Source organism: Saimiri boliviensis, chromosome X (assembly GCF_048565385.1).
Source record: "Saimiri boliviensis isolate mSaiBol1 chromosome X, mSaiBol1.pri, whole genome shotgun sequence".
Lineage (NCBI taxonomy): Eukaryota > Metazoa > Chordata > Mammalia > Primates > Cebidae > Saimiri > Saimiri boliviensis.
This window is the reverse complement of record NC_133470.1, coordinates 10507228-10523443: the sequence shown is the minus strand read 5'-3', so window position 1 is coordinate 10523443 and position 16216 is coordinate 10507228. Positions and strand designations below refer to the sequence as shown.

General features: G+C 39.0%; 1 protein-coding gene across 4 annotated transcripts in view; it reads right to left on the bottom strand.

Annotated features, from left to right (window-relative positions):
- The window catches only part of OFD1 (OFD1 centriole and centriolar satellite protein), a 33166-nt gene that overhangs the window by 12408 nt on the left and 4542 nt on the right, over positions 1-16216 (bottom strand). For all 4 annotated transcript variants that reach the window (XM_074391424.1, XM_010336484.3, XM_074391426.1 and 1 more), the window contains 8 exons: positions 12579-12683; positions 10634-10770; positions 10136-10309; positions 7606-7712; positions 5801-5920; positions 3765-3838; positions 2199-2290; positions 646-835 (listed from right to left, as the gene is read on the bottom strand). In XM_074391424.1, coding sequence (XP_074247525.1) covers positions 646-835; positions 2199-2290; positions 3765-3838; positions 5801-5920; positions 7606-7712; positions 10136-10309; positions 10634-10770; positions 12579-12683 — 999 coding nt within the window. The remainder of the gene's footprint in view (positions 1-645; positions 836-2198; positions 2291-3764; positions 3839-5800; positions 5921-7605; positions 7713-10135; positions 10310-10633; positions 10771-12578; positions 12684-16216) is intronic.

Below are 16216 nucleotides of genomic sequence, written 5' to 3'. Positions count from 1 at the left end.
CCTACTCCAAGTAAAAGAACTCTTTCAAATCCTCAAATTAACCAGAAAGCCTGTTTCTCTCCTCTCCCATGCATAGAAGGAGCTCTATATCTGGTCTACCTGTTGATGACAGCGGGATCCAATATGATCTGGGCATCTGACAGCAGCAGTTGGGATCCAGGCAGAAAGCAGATGGCACCCACAATCAAGGTCATCTAAGAACCCTTTAATAATGGTTGACTTATTCCGGATATACACAAAGGATGTTCCCTGGGCTAGTACAGGGCCACACTGTTAGCACTGTTTGGGCCTGGAGGATCAGGGGAGGGAGAAATTCTCAGCACTGGAGAGAGGGAGGTGGTGCAGAGCACTGAGAAGAGGTCATCACAGGCATTATGACCTCACTTGGCAGTAAAGTGCAGAGGCCAGCCTAGGGCCACTGTATGTAGAGAAGCTGGTGTCCCCACTGGTCAAACCCAATCAGCAGTCAGAGGGCAAGGGAAGCCTTGATACCACCTAGAGGCAAGTTTGCAGAGTTTAATCCAAGAATCTTAATTTTACAAATCTTCCCAATTTAAGTCCCCCACTCATACAAGTACAAAGCACAGTGTTGTAATACTGACCTAATACTAATTACTAGAATATGCAAATCAGAAAAAAACATACGGTTTAGGAGACGCAAGTTTTCGTTTCTACTCTCTTCCAGTTGTTGTTTAAGCAATTTATTTTGTGCCAGAAGCTCCAGTTTCTCTTCTTTCAGTAGTGAATAATCACTCATCTCTTTAACCTTTTCATTTAGCATATGGTTTTGCTTTGTTATTGCCAAAGACTGGGCTTTGACAGACTCTAACTCAAGCTAAAATTAAAAAAGAAAAATTAACATTTCAATAATGACTTTACAGTACTGCAAAAGTAAAAGCTGGCAGGCTCCTCTAAGCATGGTGTCACAATCTAATTCAGGTCACTGGACAGAAGTCCGATTCTCTGCATTAAGATTCTAATAATAAAAATCATCTTGTGCCCTAGAGTTGGGGTAGAAGTTGTATAGGCCCCATCCCATAAAGCAAGTCCTTCTAAGATTATTATCCTATTTTCCAGAGGCAACCAATAACCCAACAACTATCACACATCATAGCAATATATATTTTTTAAATACGAAAAGGTAAGATAAAAATGGCTGGGCATGGTGGCTCATGCCTGTAATCCCAGCACTCTGGGAGGCTGAGGCAAGAGGACTACTTGAGCTCAGGAGTTTGAGACCAGCCTGGGCAACATGGCGAAACCCCATCTCTACTAAAAATACAAAAATTTTCTGGGCGTGGTGGCACATGGCTGTAATCCCTGCTACTTGGGAGGCTGAGACACGGGAATCACTTGAACCTGGTAGGTGAAGGTTGGTTGCAGTGAGCCGAGATCACACCACTGCACTCCAGCCTGGGTGAAAGAACAATACTCTGTCTCAAAAAAAGAAAGGAAAAGAAAAGAAAAGAAAAGAATATTCTGTGACATGTTGTGAAGTGCTTCCCTTTTCTGAATATATCTCATATTTGAGTATGAAAGCCTACAAAGTTCTCACATAAGTCAAAGTTGCAAAAATAAGTTGTATATACAAAATATGTTGTAAGTACCTAAAGCTCCAGCTTCATCCTTCAGACAGCAAGCACATGAATAGACAGAAAAGTAAAGAAGCACTTGCATGTAAAAAATGCACCTCATTTTGTTTTCATCTGTAAGATAACAATGTAATGACAAGAATTTTTACCTGCTGCTGATGGAAGGAGAGAACAGTCTGAGGTAGAAACTTATAGCAATGGCCACCTGCTGTGAACTAGGCACAAAGTTAGCTCACTGAATTCCCTCAACCACCCTATAATGCAGAATACGTCCTAGTTTACAGCTCAGGAACCTGTGGTCACAGAACTTGCCCAGTGACACACAAGCAGTTAGAGACACAGACAGGATTTGACCAGGACTCCAGGACCCAAAGCTCTACACTTTCCTATGTAACATATATTGAAATTAAGAACTACCAAATTAACTTCAGTTATTACCTTCTTAGCCATATAAATGGCAGTCCAAACATCTAAAGGGGATGACTTAGGATAAATTACGTATTTTATATATCTCATATATACTGACTATATATTTAACCAATATATGACTAAAATTTCATATATTGGTTAAAATCTATTTCGAAAAACAATATGCTTAATAATTACCTCAAGTTCTTTCATACGATTTACAGATTGACTGAGTTCCTCCTTTTTTGAATTAATAGCTATGAGTTCCTCTTGCAAATGAGCAGCTTTTTCTGAAAGAAAGAGCCCACCAATTAAACATCATAATGTTTTCCTAGTGAGTACAAAAGCCGTTTAATATTTACGATCAGTATGTCAGACCTAATGACCACTATTTCACAATCCAAATAGCAGATGTAAAGGGTCAAAACTTTCATGGGCAAGAAAGAAATAAACCCTGTTACCTAACAGGTTTGTGTGAAGCTATAACTGTCATATATGTGGTGAAATTCCAGTTGCTACACATGCTAACCAGAGTTTTGCCATCTGCTCAGAGCACAGGCCCTAATACCCATAGCTCTTCACTTCCTTGAAGAGAAAGATCTCTTTGTTACTATATTGTAGTTACTATTTTATAGTTTTCATTTCATCTAACACAAGTCTATGTAGATATATCATCAAAACATAATTTGTTACATACATAATGGTACTAATCCATAAAAGAAGTATTAATCTCCAAAAGATAGCAGTACAAAGGGGCTGGGCAGTTGCTCACACCCGTAATCCCAGCACTTTGGGAGGCCAAGGCAGGTGGATCTCCTAAGGTCAGGAGTTCAATACCGGTCTGGACAACATGGTGAAAGTCTGTCTCTACTAAAAATACAAAAATTAGTTGGGCATGGTGGTGTGCACCTGTAGTCCCAGCTAGTCTTGAGGCTGAGGCACAAGAATCACGTGAACCCAGGAGGTGGAGGAACCCAGGAGGCGGAGGCTGCAGTGAGCTGAGATTGCGCCACTGTACTCCAGACTGGGCGAAAGAGCAAGATTCTGTCTTTTTTTTTTTAAAAAAAAAAAAAAAAAAAAAGAGAGAGAGACAGTAGAGCCACACATCGGGTATCTGGCCAACATCAAGTACCCAGCCCTGGTTTACTCCCAAGAATCTATTTGAAATTTCCACCAAAACTTCGACTTCTTGTTATGGCAATTTCCTAGAAATACGCTGAAATGTAAAACATCTGAAGATTGAAAAATTATTCAACTTCCATAGTCTCAGGCCAATGTATGTAAGAGTTCAGAAGGTACATCAAGTAAAAATATTATAAAACATAAACATATATTAGAAGCAAAAGAAATAAGAAACTAGGTCACAGGGGACAGAGAAGTTAAAACTAGGTCACAGGTGACAGAGAAGTGAAAAATAAAGTGTCTCATGGTTAGGAGTAATACGTACTTGATGGCAATGAGCTGCTGCTACATTCCTGACGATTGCAGATTTATCAAAATATGGGAAATAAAGTTGGATAAAATATCCACGATAAATCACTGGCCTTCATGAATAAACAAAATATTAAAAATGAAGGTTTCTCAAAAGGCAGTGAGGACAATGATTTTTTTTAATTTATAAAATTAAAATTACAAAAAATGTGTAGTTTTGTAGGAACAATGAAGTATAAGCTGTATTTTTTAGACTATAGAACAGACCCAACTTGGGAAGCTAATAACCTACAGAACTGAAAAATACAGCTTACTCTCCCCCCTCAAAATCACCTTTATTCTTCCTTTCATCTTCAATCAGTTGATTAGTTCTAATGATGTAGTCGTCCTTCAGTTCAAGTTGATACCTGAGAATCAGAATGACTAAATAAATATGAGCTCTTCAGTCATTTTTCTGGGAAGACCGTTATCAGTGCAGGAGCTTATTTATGGCATAGGAGCACCTGAGGGTGCTGAACACGACAATGTGTAAACTTCAAAGTCCTCAGTACTAAAGCCAGGGATATGACTTCTGAACATAAAATGTCCAGTACAATCCTTCCTCAATCCTATAAGCTGGGTCCCAAAACTCAATCACACAGAACGAAGGGTCACGTTATCATAAGGTTACTGAAAGCAATAACTTTTCAGTTGGTCTCAACTGACACAAAGAGCAAAGGGGTAAATTTACACAGCACACAACAGACTCAATCCCAAATGATAATCAGACAGCCACTTCCAATCCACCTGTACCATCTGCCCACCCCCAACCAAGGTAAGAACTTTTGTGCTCAGGGACTAAGTGCAGTGCTGAGAGCCAACTGCCAAGAGCGTTATATCTGGATTAGTAATACCAAAAGGCACATTTTCAGTTTCTCTTCTCTTTCCCAGCTGTTACCAGCTGCCCTTTTGGTTCCAAAAGGAAAAAGCACTCCTGTGGTGAAGAGCCTCCAAAGTCTGACACTTGCCAAAGTCATATGAGGATTCCCAAAGCCAGAAAGACATCATGCAGCCTGTGGAAGCTGTCACAATGATACCAAATAGTTCACTGGCTCCATAACTATGTAAAACTAACACACACACTTTAATTCATTTATTCCTAAAAATTTAGCAACTACAGATGCTTCTATTTTAGCTATTTTAGTATAGAATGGACACAGATGTGGGTAAAATACATCATTTCAAAATCAGTAGATTAAAAAGCTGCTGTTTTTAAAAATAGAATTTGTTTAAAGAATAATCCCAATAAATGTCTGCAATACTATGTAATATCAATGACAAACTATGAGGAAGGCAAGAGGCCAAATAAGAAATGCCCAGAGCACCTGAGTTGAATCGTTTCCTTGTGAGACATTTATGAAAAATATTAACTGAGCATTTTTTATGTGTCAGATGCTTTCCCACATACTGAAGAGAAATGCTACCACACGGGCTTAACGTCTTAGCACTGAGATATTATTCACTGATACACAAAACTCAGACTATAGAAAAGCCACAGTAATGATAGTTGTCCTATTTTCCTTTCCCTATATTACTTTTTGCCTCACATAGTTAATTTTGGCTCTTTTGATTCTGGCTTTGCTCAGTCTTGAAGGAATACAAGATATATGTTCACTCACAAATACTATGACCACTGAGTATAATTTACATGTCGTTAGATACCTCCATCTCTTTGGCTCTATGAGGTAGAGAAAAAGATAAAAGTGGTTATAATTCCAATTTTACAGCTTATCAACTATGCAAGCTGAGCAAGTGAAAGGCATCCTCAAAATTAAAGCAAATCATAGCCCTCAATAAATGTTAAGAGAAGCCATAAGAAAAGCAGAGGATGTGTTTTCTGTTTTTGTTTTTTTTTTTTTTTTTTTTGAGATGGGGTCTCATTCTGTCACCCAGGCTTCAGTGTAATGGCATGATTTCAGCGCACTGCAACCTCCTTCTCCCAGATTCAAGCGATTCTCCTGCCTCAGCCTCCCCAGTAGCTGGGATTACAAGTGCCCACCACCACATCCAGGTAATTTTTGTATTTTTAGCAGATGCAGGGTTTCACCACATTGGCCAGGCTGGTCTCGAATTCCCAACTTCAGATGATTCACCCACCTTGGTCTCCCAATGTGCTGGGATTACAAGCATGAGCCACCACACCCAGCCCTTATATTTTAAAAATTATCCTAACTCAAATACAGGAAAGGATTGCTTACATTGACAAAAATATGTTTTGGTTTTTTTTCCCAAACACTAAAGCTTGCCTAAGTCATAGACTACTTGGTCAGTTTTTGTTATGTTTCTACCAACTTAAACATATTACTTATTTAAAAACACTAAACAATTACTTTAGAAGTTCATTCTTCAGCTTTTGATCATAGGTCTCTTCAAAACTCTTTATATTCTGCTCCCGTCTCCTAAGTGCCTCAGTCAAGCTTTTATATTTTTCTTCCTGGAGCTTCTGGTTCCTGAAATTAGCAAAAATATAAAAAGTAAATAAACTACCATAGCTGAGCTAACAAATTCAAGAGAAAAATCCCACGTGTTTAGTTCAACAGACTAAAACTGCTACATGATTATCACTACTAGGAAGCAGAAGGAAAGAGCCAGACCTCCTCAGAGTATTTTATGAACTGACATAGTTACAGTGTATCGAAACTAGCAGAACTGACTGTGGCACAGGGCTGAGAGTGGGAGAATCTCAAGAGGAAAGTGGTTTCTCACAGAAGATAACACTTAAACAATTGTTATGGGTGGTAAATGGCCAAAATCAATCCAGAGATGAAAGAATAATGTTATTAGTTACAAAGTAACAAGTAAATGTGCTTATGTGCTTGAATCAAGCTGCTTCTAACTGTGGGATTTAATTAATTAGTCCATACATATTCAAGGTAGAATATTTGTTTTTGTCATTTAATAATCTATCAGCTTTAGCCAAGTTTGGTGGCCTGCACCTATAATCCCAGCTTTTCAGAAGGCTGAGACGGGCGGATCTCTTGAGCCCAAGAGTTTGAGACCAGCCTGAGCAATATATAGAGACTCTGTGTCTTAAAAACAAAAAAAACCAACCTTACTGATTGAATATTGAAAAAAGTACCAAAAGAGAGGACAAAAGACAGATGGATCAATCAGGGCTTCCAAATACTGTAGAACAGAACGGTTTTCATAGTGACTTTGAATCGACCATAGCACCAACTCCCAGGCCAGGGAGGTGAGTTCACAAGTGGTGAGATCCAGCCACCCTAAGAAGTGCTACAAAATGCTGACTAGTCTAAGAACAGGTAAAGGCTCCAGGTATCAGCTCCCTCTGCTGGTAATCGGGAAAGCCATGGAGAGGTAAACTACATTTATTTGGTTTATATGCTGAGAAGGAGGGAACAGGAGTAGAGAAAGTGGAGGTAAAGGAATGATGAACTCTCTCTGCCTCAATTTTCTGCCTATTTCTCTCTTTTGATCAATTTACCTTTTCATTATTGCCAAAAAGAGAGTACAGTACAGTTGAAATCAAACAAATCAAGCCTATAGAAGTGAGAAAAAAAATTAATGAAGATGGAGACAAATTCTTTAATGAACTAAGATTCTTAGAGTATCTATGGATGTAGATTAATAGCACATTCTCAAGGGAAAAGGCGGCTTATTGCACAAACTATAGACAGGTGAGCTTGCTGCCAATCCTAGGTAAGATTTGAAGGAAGAAACATTTGTGAGCACTTAGAGTAACACAAAGAAATAGTTTCACCCAATAAAAGTCAAGTCGGACCACCATACTTCCTTTTCTGAGCACACAGCTGGTAAAAGCTGCAGGCCTGAATATATGGAATTTAGTTACTATATATACACATATGAAACTATCAGATCTAAGGGACTGAGCGTAACTGCAAAACATACGATCTGTTCAAGTATTAACAGCTTCTCCAGATCCGTCTGGCCTTACTGTAGCCTGATGATAGCATCTCATTCTGCTTTTCATCTTAATATTTAATATTTCAAAGGCAAAACCCTAGTGTTTGTTTCTCTTAATTTGTACCTTCTAATGGTAGGTGATACCCCTTTACTCTACTTGGCAATGAACATTCGAATATTTAGACATATATTTAGTAATTCTTTTTAATCTCATCATTCTGAATATCCAAAATGAACATGTATTACTTACAATTCAAAAGCTTCAACTCTTTGCTTCAGCTCTGCTTCTCTTCCTCTTAGCAAATCCATATCTTTTAGTAAAAGTTGCCTTTGAGCATAAATTTCTTTTGTTTCAATCTGTATAGAAAAGCATTAATTTTTAGCAAGCAAGCTAATGAAAACAAAATAGATTCGAATGAATACATTGCTTCCTAAATTCCAAAAAGCAAAGTATAGACATTTAGGAGAACAATTTCACCTTCAAGAGATTTCAACTCAATGTATGCTTTTTGCCTATTCTAGTTGCATAAAAATTTACTCTCCCAATGACTGCTAAACTACATTATCCTATAGTCCTAACATTCCATGTGTAATTTATGCTATTTAGTTCTTTAACATCTCTCAGTCCCTTTTATGTAAAAAAAAATTTTTTTTGAGACAGGATCTCACTCTGTTGCACAGCCTCGAGTGCAGTCGGATGATTTTGGCTCACTGCAACCGCAGCCTCCCAGGCTCAAGGGATCCTCCCACCTCAGCCTACCAGGTAGCTGCAGGCACTTCAGGCACATGCCACCAAGTCCGGGTAATTTTTTTGTATTTTTGTAGAGATGAGGGGTTGCCAGCCTGCTCTCAAACTTCTGGGCTCAAGCAATATACCTGCCTTGGCCTCCCAAAGTACTGGGACTACAGGCATGAACCACCTAAATTTTGGCAAATTCCTCAGGAAGAAAGATTAAACACAATGTACATTCAGCAATAAAACTCCAAAAGACTAGAATCCCCATGGTTTTTAGTAGTGGTGCTGTCTGAATGTTTCAGTTCATGGGGCATTCTGACTCAGATTTAGCAAGCTCATATGAACTCCTAAAAGAATGGGCCATCCTTCCATTTGTGTTCACAGAGCAAGAATTTACTAACTACTTATCACATGTCAAGCAACATACTGGGAACTGGATATAAAGAGGTAGACAGATACAGTCCTCATCTCTAAAGACCTCACAATTTACTCAGGGAGTGACAATCACACTAAGATGTGATGATTTTGTAACTGAAGTAAAGACTACATACAGGAACGAGGCCTAAATGAGTCACTCAGTGGGAGTCATGGAAGGCGTCACCAGGGTGACATCTCAGCTGGGTCTTGAAGGACAGTATGGTTTTATCAGGGAGAGAAACGGATGGACAGTCCAGGTGAAGGAATAAAGACACGGTGCTTTTTATGAGGATGACAATCTTCAAAGCCTTCAGATAATCAGAGTTAAACAGCGATCTAGTCAGTCACCTATCTTGAAGATCAAACTATTAGTCTAAACACAATCCAATCATCTCAAAGACATGTGCTTCCAACATTCATTTTTATAGCAGAAGCAAGCCCAATTCCCAGGAATGCTATACAAAATATTAGAGGGGGTGCCCTTGGCATTAAACAACTAGGTCTTATTGAGAAGCCCAAAGCAAGAGTGGACACTAGGGGGAAGCATTCCTATTTTCAACATCCGACAGCAGTTCTGGATGTATGTTGGAAATAGTGCTGTAAATCTAGTTTGGTCTAAGACATTCCCTTGGGAAAGGAACATGATTTCTTAAAGGAGTGGATCCACTTGCCGACACGGACTTCCTGCCACTCCTCACCCTCTCCATCTCCTATCTAGTTACTTTTTGGGGTGACAAGATGGCCACATGGATGACCCTTGTGGCCCTGGGACCCCTTTACCCCAGGGACCTTTACCCTTGCTCATTTCCATGGCTCCCTCCAATGGCAGCACACTGCATTTGGTTTCCGGTCTCCACCTGAAACCTCATCCTGCAATTCTGTACCCTTGGCCCATCCTTATTCTTCTACCTACCAGTCTCCCCAGATCTAGTCCTTGATCACTGAGACTGCCACTTGACCCTCCCTTTCCCCCTAGGTTAGCAGGCACCTGCCCTCTCCTCTGCCTCCCTTCACTACCCAAGAGAGCCCCAGAATCTTCAATTAAATAGGCTGCATTTCTCAAGTCAAATAAACAAGGCTCTGCAAAGTTCCACTCCCCAAGCATCTCCATCTCTCCACCCTCACTGAAAAAGGCAGAAAGAGATACTTACAAATCCTCCCCAGAGCTAGAACAGAAAACTCACCTACGAGCACGTGGTTTGGTCTCTCAATTTGCAGGCTCCCCCAACTACAGCTGAGCCCTCAATACAGGTGATCAGTCCTCTCTGCTTTACAGAGCTGTTCTTCCCTTACCCACGGAAGCTATTCTGCACCTCCAAGCTGCTCTTAAAACCTGTGATCTAACCTTCTAATCTGCCTGAGAAGATGGAACTTATTTAGGGTGTGTTTCTCATAATCCCAACTTGACTGTTCAGCTCCACAGTTCCTGACTTTCCACCAGTCTCAGAGGAAGCAAATCTGTGTATCCTTTTCAAGGCCCATCCTTCTATTTGCACTCTTGGCCACAGTCCCTACTGCTCTTCTGGGTCCTTGTTCCGTCAACTGTACCACCTTATTCCTGGATCTTGAGCCGACCTACTAATAGCTGCAGGAAATAACCACCCAGTAAAATATTTATAAATACCACCTCTTGGTGCTTTTGAATTCTCTCAAGGGTACTCTTTTCCCGAAGAATGAGGGCTTCAGATTTTGCTTGACAAGCTTTCTCAAAATCATTCTGGAACATGGCTAACTCCTTCTCATACTTTTTTTTCGCTTCCATTTTAATTTTTGCTATCTCAGTATCTTTAAAAATCTCCAACTGCAAATTGATCACAAAAAATTAAAAATACCAACTATTATACAATAAAAACAGGAACAAGTTCCCTCTCTACATCTAGGTTTAACATTAATGCTCTGTCCAAATATACTTATTTCACCTTTAGTTTTATCTCATTCACTGTATTTGTAGAATTTACTCAAAACACATAAAGAAATGTCATCAGAAACAAAAAAAATATGTACAACAGTATAGTATCCCATTCTCTATTAAAAGTTCTAAATATTTTCCCATATACCTAAGATTAAGACTTTAGAAAACAAGCAAAAACATCACTGTTGTTAACAGTAACAAGATAAAGCTTACCTTTTGACACATTTCTGCCCGAAGTTGCTCTTCTATTTCTCTCTTGTATTCATTTAGCTTTATTTCTAAAGACTCAAACTTGACACGCTGAGGGTAAGAATCTGCAAACTGATCATCAATAAGCTGAAGCTTCTCAGCTATTAAAAAACAACACATCAAATTAGGACATAGAAACATGGTCAAGTGCGTAAGATGCCAGACCTCTGGTTCAAAAGTAAAGAGTATACTTAGGGGGGAAAGCATAGGGATGTCTGCAACTTACTTTGAAATACAAAAAAAAGTAAGATGGATGAATGGATGGACAGGTAAAAATGATGAAGCAAGTATACCACAAATGTAACAGTGGAATCTAGTGGTGGGTAGAGTAGCTGCACCACCTTTAGTGTTCACTAAAATTGTTTTAACTTTTCTGTATGTTTGAAAATGTTCATGATAAAACATTGGAGGAAAAAGAAAGCCAAGAGTACAGTTTAAGTCAGAAAGTACTGGAGTCTCTTCGTACTCTCTAAGTGCTAAGGCAGAGAGCTCTTTATTAAACTTTGGTTAAAGCTGACTTGCACATTCAAAATAACTTTAAAAGAATCAAAGATCATGTACTTCAACACCTCCCTTTTACAGATAAAGAACAAATGCTGATGTAGCTTAATAAGTGACTACATAACAGCAACCAGGACTAAAGTGAGGTCTACTGACTATTTCTTCCATTAAGTCCAGTGGTCCTCAAACCAACTACACAGCAGAGTGCAAATCTGAACCCAGAGTACAATCTCAACCATGTATAACACCCACCAGAAAAGTATGCACAAGGGAAAAAGGCTGGCAGAAGTAGATTAAAACATTGATAGTGCTTATCTCTGGTAGGCATGCCTTTAAACATGTTTTTCCATCTACTTTTCTGCCCAAAGTTGCTCTGTGCAAAGCTGTCCAATACAGGACTCTAGCCACATGGGCCACTGACACTTGAAATGTGACCAGGCTGAACTGAGATGTGCTTTGAATGTAAAAAACACATGAGATTTCAAAGACTTAGTGAAAAAGGTAAATGTGAAATATCTCATTAGTATTTTTTATATAGAATACATGTTGAAATAATATTTTGGATGTATTGGGTTAAAAATATTACTAAAACAAATTTCACCTATTTCTTTTCACTTTTTTCAATGTGGCTACTAGAAAATTTAAAATTATGTGTGTAGCTCACACTACTGAACAGCACTGCTTGATAATTAGCAAGTAATATGTTTCTAATGGAATTAAACTTACAATTAATTAAAGGCATAGTCATTATAATACATTTAACAAATTACTAACTTCTTACAAGTTACTGTTACTATTTAAGGAAGGGCCAAGAAATCCTCTAAGCACATCATTTTAAACAGCTGTTTCCCATCTCTACTGAGCACAAAACTGACGGACAGGATGGTACTGTAAACCGGCTGTATAGCACAAAAAGCTCTAGATCACAGATGGAAGAACTTGGACTCCACTATTAGTTCTGATGCAGACTGTTTCCAAGTTGCTCTTCCTCTGAGGACCTCAGTTTCCTCAACTATAAAATGAAGTGACAAGCCAGTGATTTCTCTAGTTCTTTGCAAAGCAAACAGTCTGTAATCTTCTAACATGGTGGCTGTGAAGTTAGACAAGACGTGAGGAAGAACCTCCCAATTAAGAGAGGTCAAACTCAACAAACAAGGAAGAATATGGCCCTTGGAATCCCTGCATAATTTGGCCAATGTAGCCCTGGCATTCATGAGGCTAGGAAATGACACTGGAGAGTGATTTCTGGTCCCCCAAGACGATTTCCAGAAGAAATGAATTCCCTTGTTGCCTGCAGGCTGCATCCCTCCAGTTCAAGAAGCAGTCACACAATATAGTAAATCAGGTAATTTTCTTCATTCAAAATGAAAACAGTAGAACTGAAATTAACAAAGAAGGCTATAATTACCCAGAGAATCTCTGCTAAATATCGAACTTGTCTGAGTTTCCATATTACAGCTCTGTTTAGCTTGATGATACTCTGCCAGTTCTTTTAAAAAATGCATAAGAAAACCTAAAAAACATAACGCATACAGTTGTTTCAGAACTTTCAACCACTGCTGTTTATACAATCTGAGTTTTATGACAATATCATTTTTTACATTATATATCTTTCCTTTTTTTAAGAGACAGAGTCTTGCTCTGTCACCCAAGCTGGAGTGCAGTGGTGTAATCATGGCACACTGCAGCCTCGACCTCTTGGGCTCAAGCAATCCTCCCACTTCGGCCTCCCAAGTAGCTGGGACCATTTTTTTATAGAGACAGGGTCTTGCTATGTTGCCCAGGCTAGTCTCAAATTCATGGCTTCAAATAATCCTCCTGCCTGGGCCTCCCAAAGGGCTGGAATCACAAGCATGAGCCACTGTGCCCAGTCATATCTTTTTTTTTTTTTTTTTTGAGACGGAGTTTCGCTCTTGTTACCCAGGCTGGAGTGCAATGGCGCGATCTCGGCTCACCGCAGCCTCCGCCTCCTGGGTTCAGGCAATTCTCCTGCCTCAGCCTCCCGAGTAGCTGGGACCACAGGCACGCGCCACCATGCCCAGCTAATTTTTGTATTTTTAGTAGAGACGGGGTTTCACCATGTTGACCAGGATGGTCTCGATCTCTTGACCTCATGATCCACCCGTCTCGGCCTCCCAAAGTGCTGGGATTACAGGCTTGAGCCACCGCACCCAGCCCCAGTCATATCTTTTAAGAATAAATCTGAGGAATGGCCTTTCCAAGCAGGATACAAAACCTGGAAGGAATGAGGAGAAATATTAATCTAACTACATAAAAATTGTACATATGGCATAAAACAAAATAAAAAAATACACTGGGAAAAATAGTTGCAATACTATAGAAGCATAAGCAAGACTAAAGTGATGACATTTTCATAACATCAAAGAACTCTTACAAATCAGTTAAAAAAAAATGGGCAAAAACATTTGCAGAAAAAAAAGTCAAAGATGAACAAAATTTTTAGATACTGAATAAACATGAATAAAATCATAAATGGAAATTACAACAAAGAAACCATTATTTTCCCTATAACACTGCTAAGATTAAAACTTTTATAATGCTAAGTGTTGACAAGGGAGTGGATATATAACTATGCTAAATCACTTGGGAGTGAAATTTGTCAGGGTTTATATATATTTAAACTGCACGTGCCTTTTAATCTAGTCATTTCATGTCTAGGAATTTACACAGCTATACTTTCACAAGGGCACAAAGGGTGCACACTGCACAATGGTTACCTCTAACCGCAAAGAGCAAACAATGAAACAAACAAATCTCCATCAGTGGGGGTTAAATACATTCTTTAAAAATAGTCTATCCTGCTACAGAAAGATACATTGGTGGATTTAAAAAAGCAAATTGCATACAGTAGCTATAATATAATCCCACTTGATTACGTGTTTTAGAAATACACAGAGTTTTAAACTCAAATAATTCTAGAAGGATAAACAAGAAACTGTTAATTTTAGTTATCAGTGGAAAGTGAGATTAAAGAACCTGGGCAGAAATTGCTACTTTGTTTTCACTTTATATCCTTCTGAATAGTTTGAAACTTTGTTTTAAACCAGAAGCATAAATTATTTAAGAAATTGTTAGTTTCTTGGAACTAAAACCATTAGCTCAGCACCTTTTCCCCCACCTCCACTCGCTTTAGTGAGGGGATTAAAGTTAGATTGTTTTGTCAGTCTGCATTCCATCCCGGGATTACCTGACCTAAATTTGTAAACATTAAAGTTCACTTTTTTTTTTTTTTTCCACTGCAAATCCTGTGTTTCAAGAACTCAGGTTCACTCTTGATGATATAAAGCTCTATTGGTTTTGACATTGGCTCTTTTCATTCTCTTTACAGTATTTTTCCACCGGGCATAGTGGCTCACACCTGTAAATCCCAAGACTTTGGGAGGCTAAGGTGGGCGGATCACCAGAAGTCAGGAGTTTGAGACCAGCTTGGCTAACATGGTGAAATCCCATCTCTATTAAAAACACACAAAAAAATTAGCTGGGTGTGGTGGCGGACACCTGTAGTCCCAGCTACTTGGGAGGCTGAGGAGAACTGCTTGAACCCAGGAGGCGGAGGCTGCAGTGAGCCAAGATCACGTCACTGCACTCCAGCTCAGGTGGCACAGTGAAACTCCATCTCAGAACAAAAAACAGTGTCTTTCACAGAGATGTTTTTAATTTTACTAAAGTCTAACTGATCTACTTTTTTCTTTCATATATCTTGCTCCTGGTGTTATATCTCATCATGAAACCCAAGATCACATAGACTTTCTCCCGTTTTCATTTGGAACTTTTATAGTTTTGCATTTTACATTTAGGTATATGGTTCATTTTGAGTTAGTTTTTGTGTAAGGTACAAGATCTGTGTCTAGGTTCATTTTTGTGCATATGAATATCCAATTGTTCCAGCACCATTTGTTGAAAAGACTATCTTTCCTCAATTGCCTTTGCATCTTTGTTAAAAAAAAAAAAAAAAGAAAAACAATTTACTTTTTTTGTGTGGATGTATTTCTGACTTTCTAATTCTGCTCTTGTTGATGTATGTGTCTATTCTTCTGCCAATTGCAGATAAGAATTTTAACTTCTGAACCAGATGCATTTAAAGAGACTGTATAAAGGTAGCAAAACTATTTTTAAAGATAACATATCTATAATAAGTACATAGATTTTTTTGGGGGGGGGGCGGGGGACGTGATGGAGTCTAGTTCTGTCACCCAGGCTGGAGTGCAGTGGCATGATCTCAGCTCACAGCAACCTTCACCTCCCCAGTTCAAGCAATTCTCCTGCCTCAGCCTCCTAAGTAGCTGGGATTACAGGTGCTAGCCACCATGCCCGCCTAATTTTTGTATTTTAGTTTCACCATGTTGGCCAAGTTGTTCTCAAACCCCTGACCTCAAATGATCATCCCACTTCAGCCTCCCAAAGTGTTGGGATTACAAGCATGAGTCACCCTGCCTGGCCCATAGATGATTTCTTAATATCCCTTCAAGCCACAAATTACCCTTTGAAGTACCAGTTAAGCAAAAGATACTAGCTATATACCTTAGAATTGTGATAATATGGTAGTCACTATGCACGTGTAGCTACTTAAATGTAAATTAAAAATTCAGTTATTCAGTCATACTAGCCACATTTCAAGTGCTCAACAGCCATATGAGGCTAGCAGCTACCATATTAAACAGCATACAGACATTTCCAAAATCATACAGAGTTACACTGGACAGTACTTAGAGTACAGAACATAGGATCATTTACCATACTGAACTTCAGTAGGGATGGTCTAGTTTGCAGGCAGCCCAGAATATCTTGTGTTCCAATTTATTTATCCTCTGCTAACATTAGTACCAAGAGGCTTGGCGATTAAGTGACAGACTTAATGGCTGGTAATAAGTATTCAAATGATTGTTAAGTTCTGAATGAACTGATGAATGAATGTGAGAATGAATGAATGTCTTTGTGGGGATAGCACTGCAGGCAACAGACAAAATCCAAGGGTGTACCAAAACAAAAGGACCATTACTGACAGATTATTTTAAAAGACCTAAA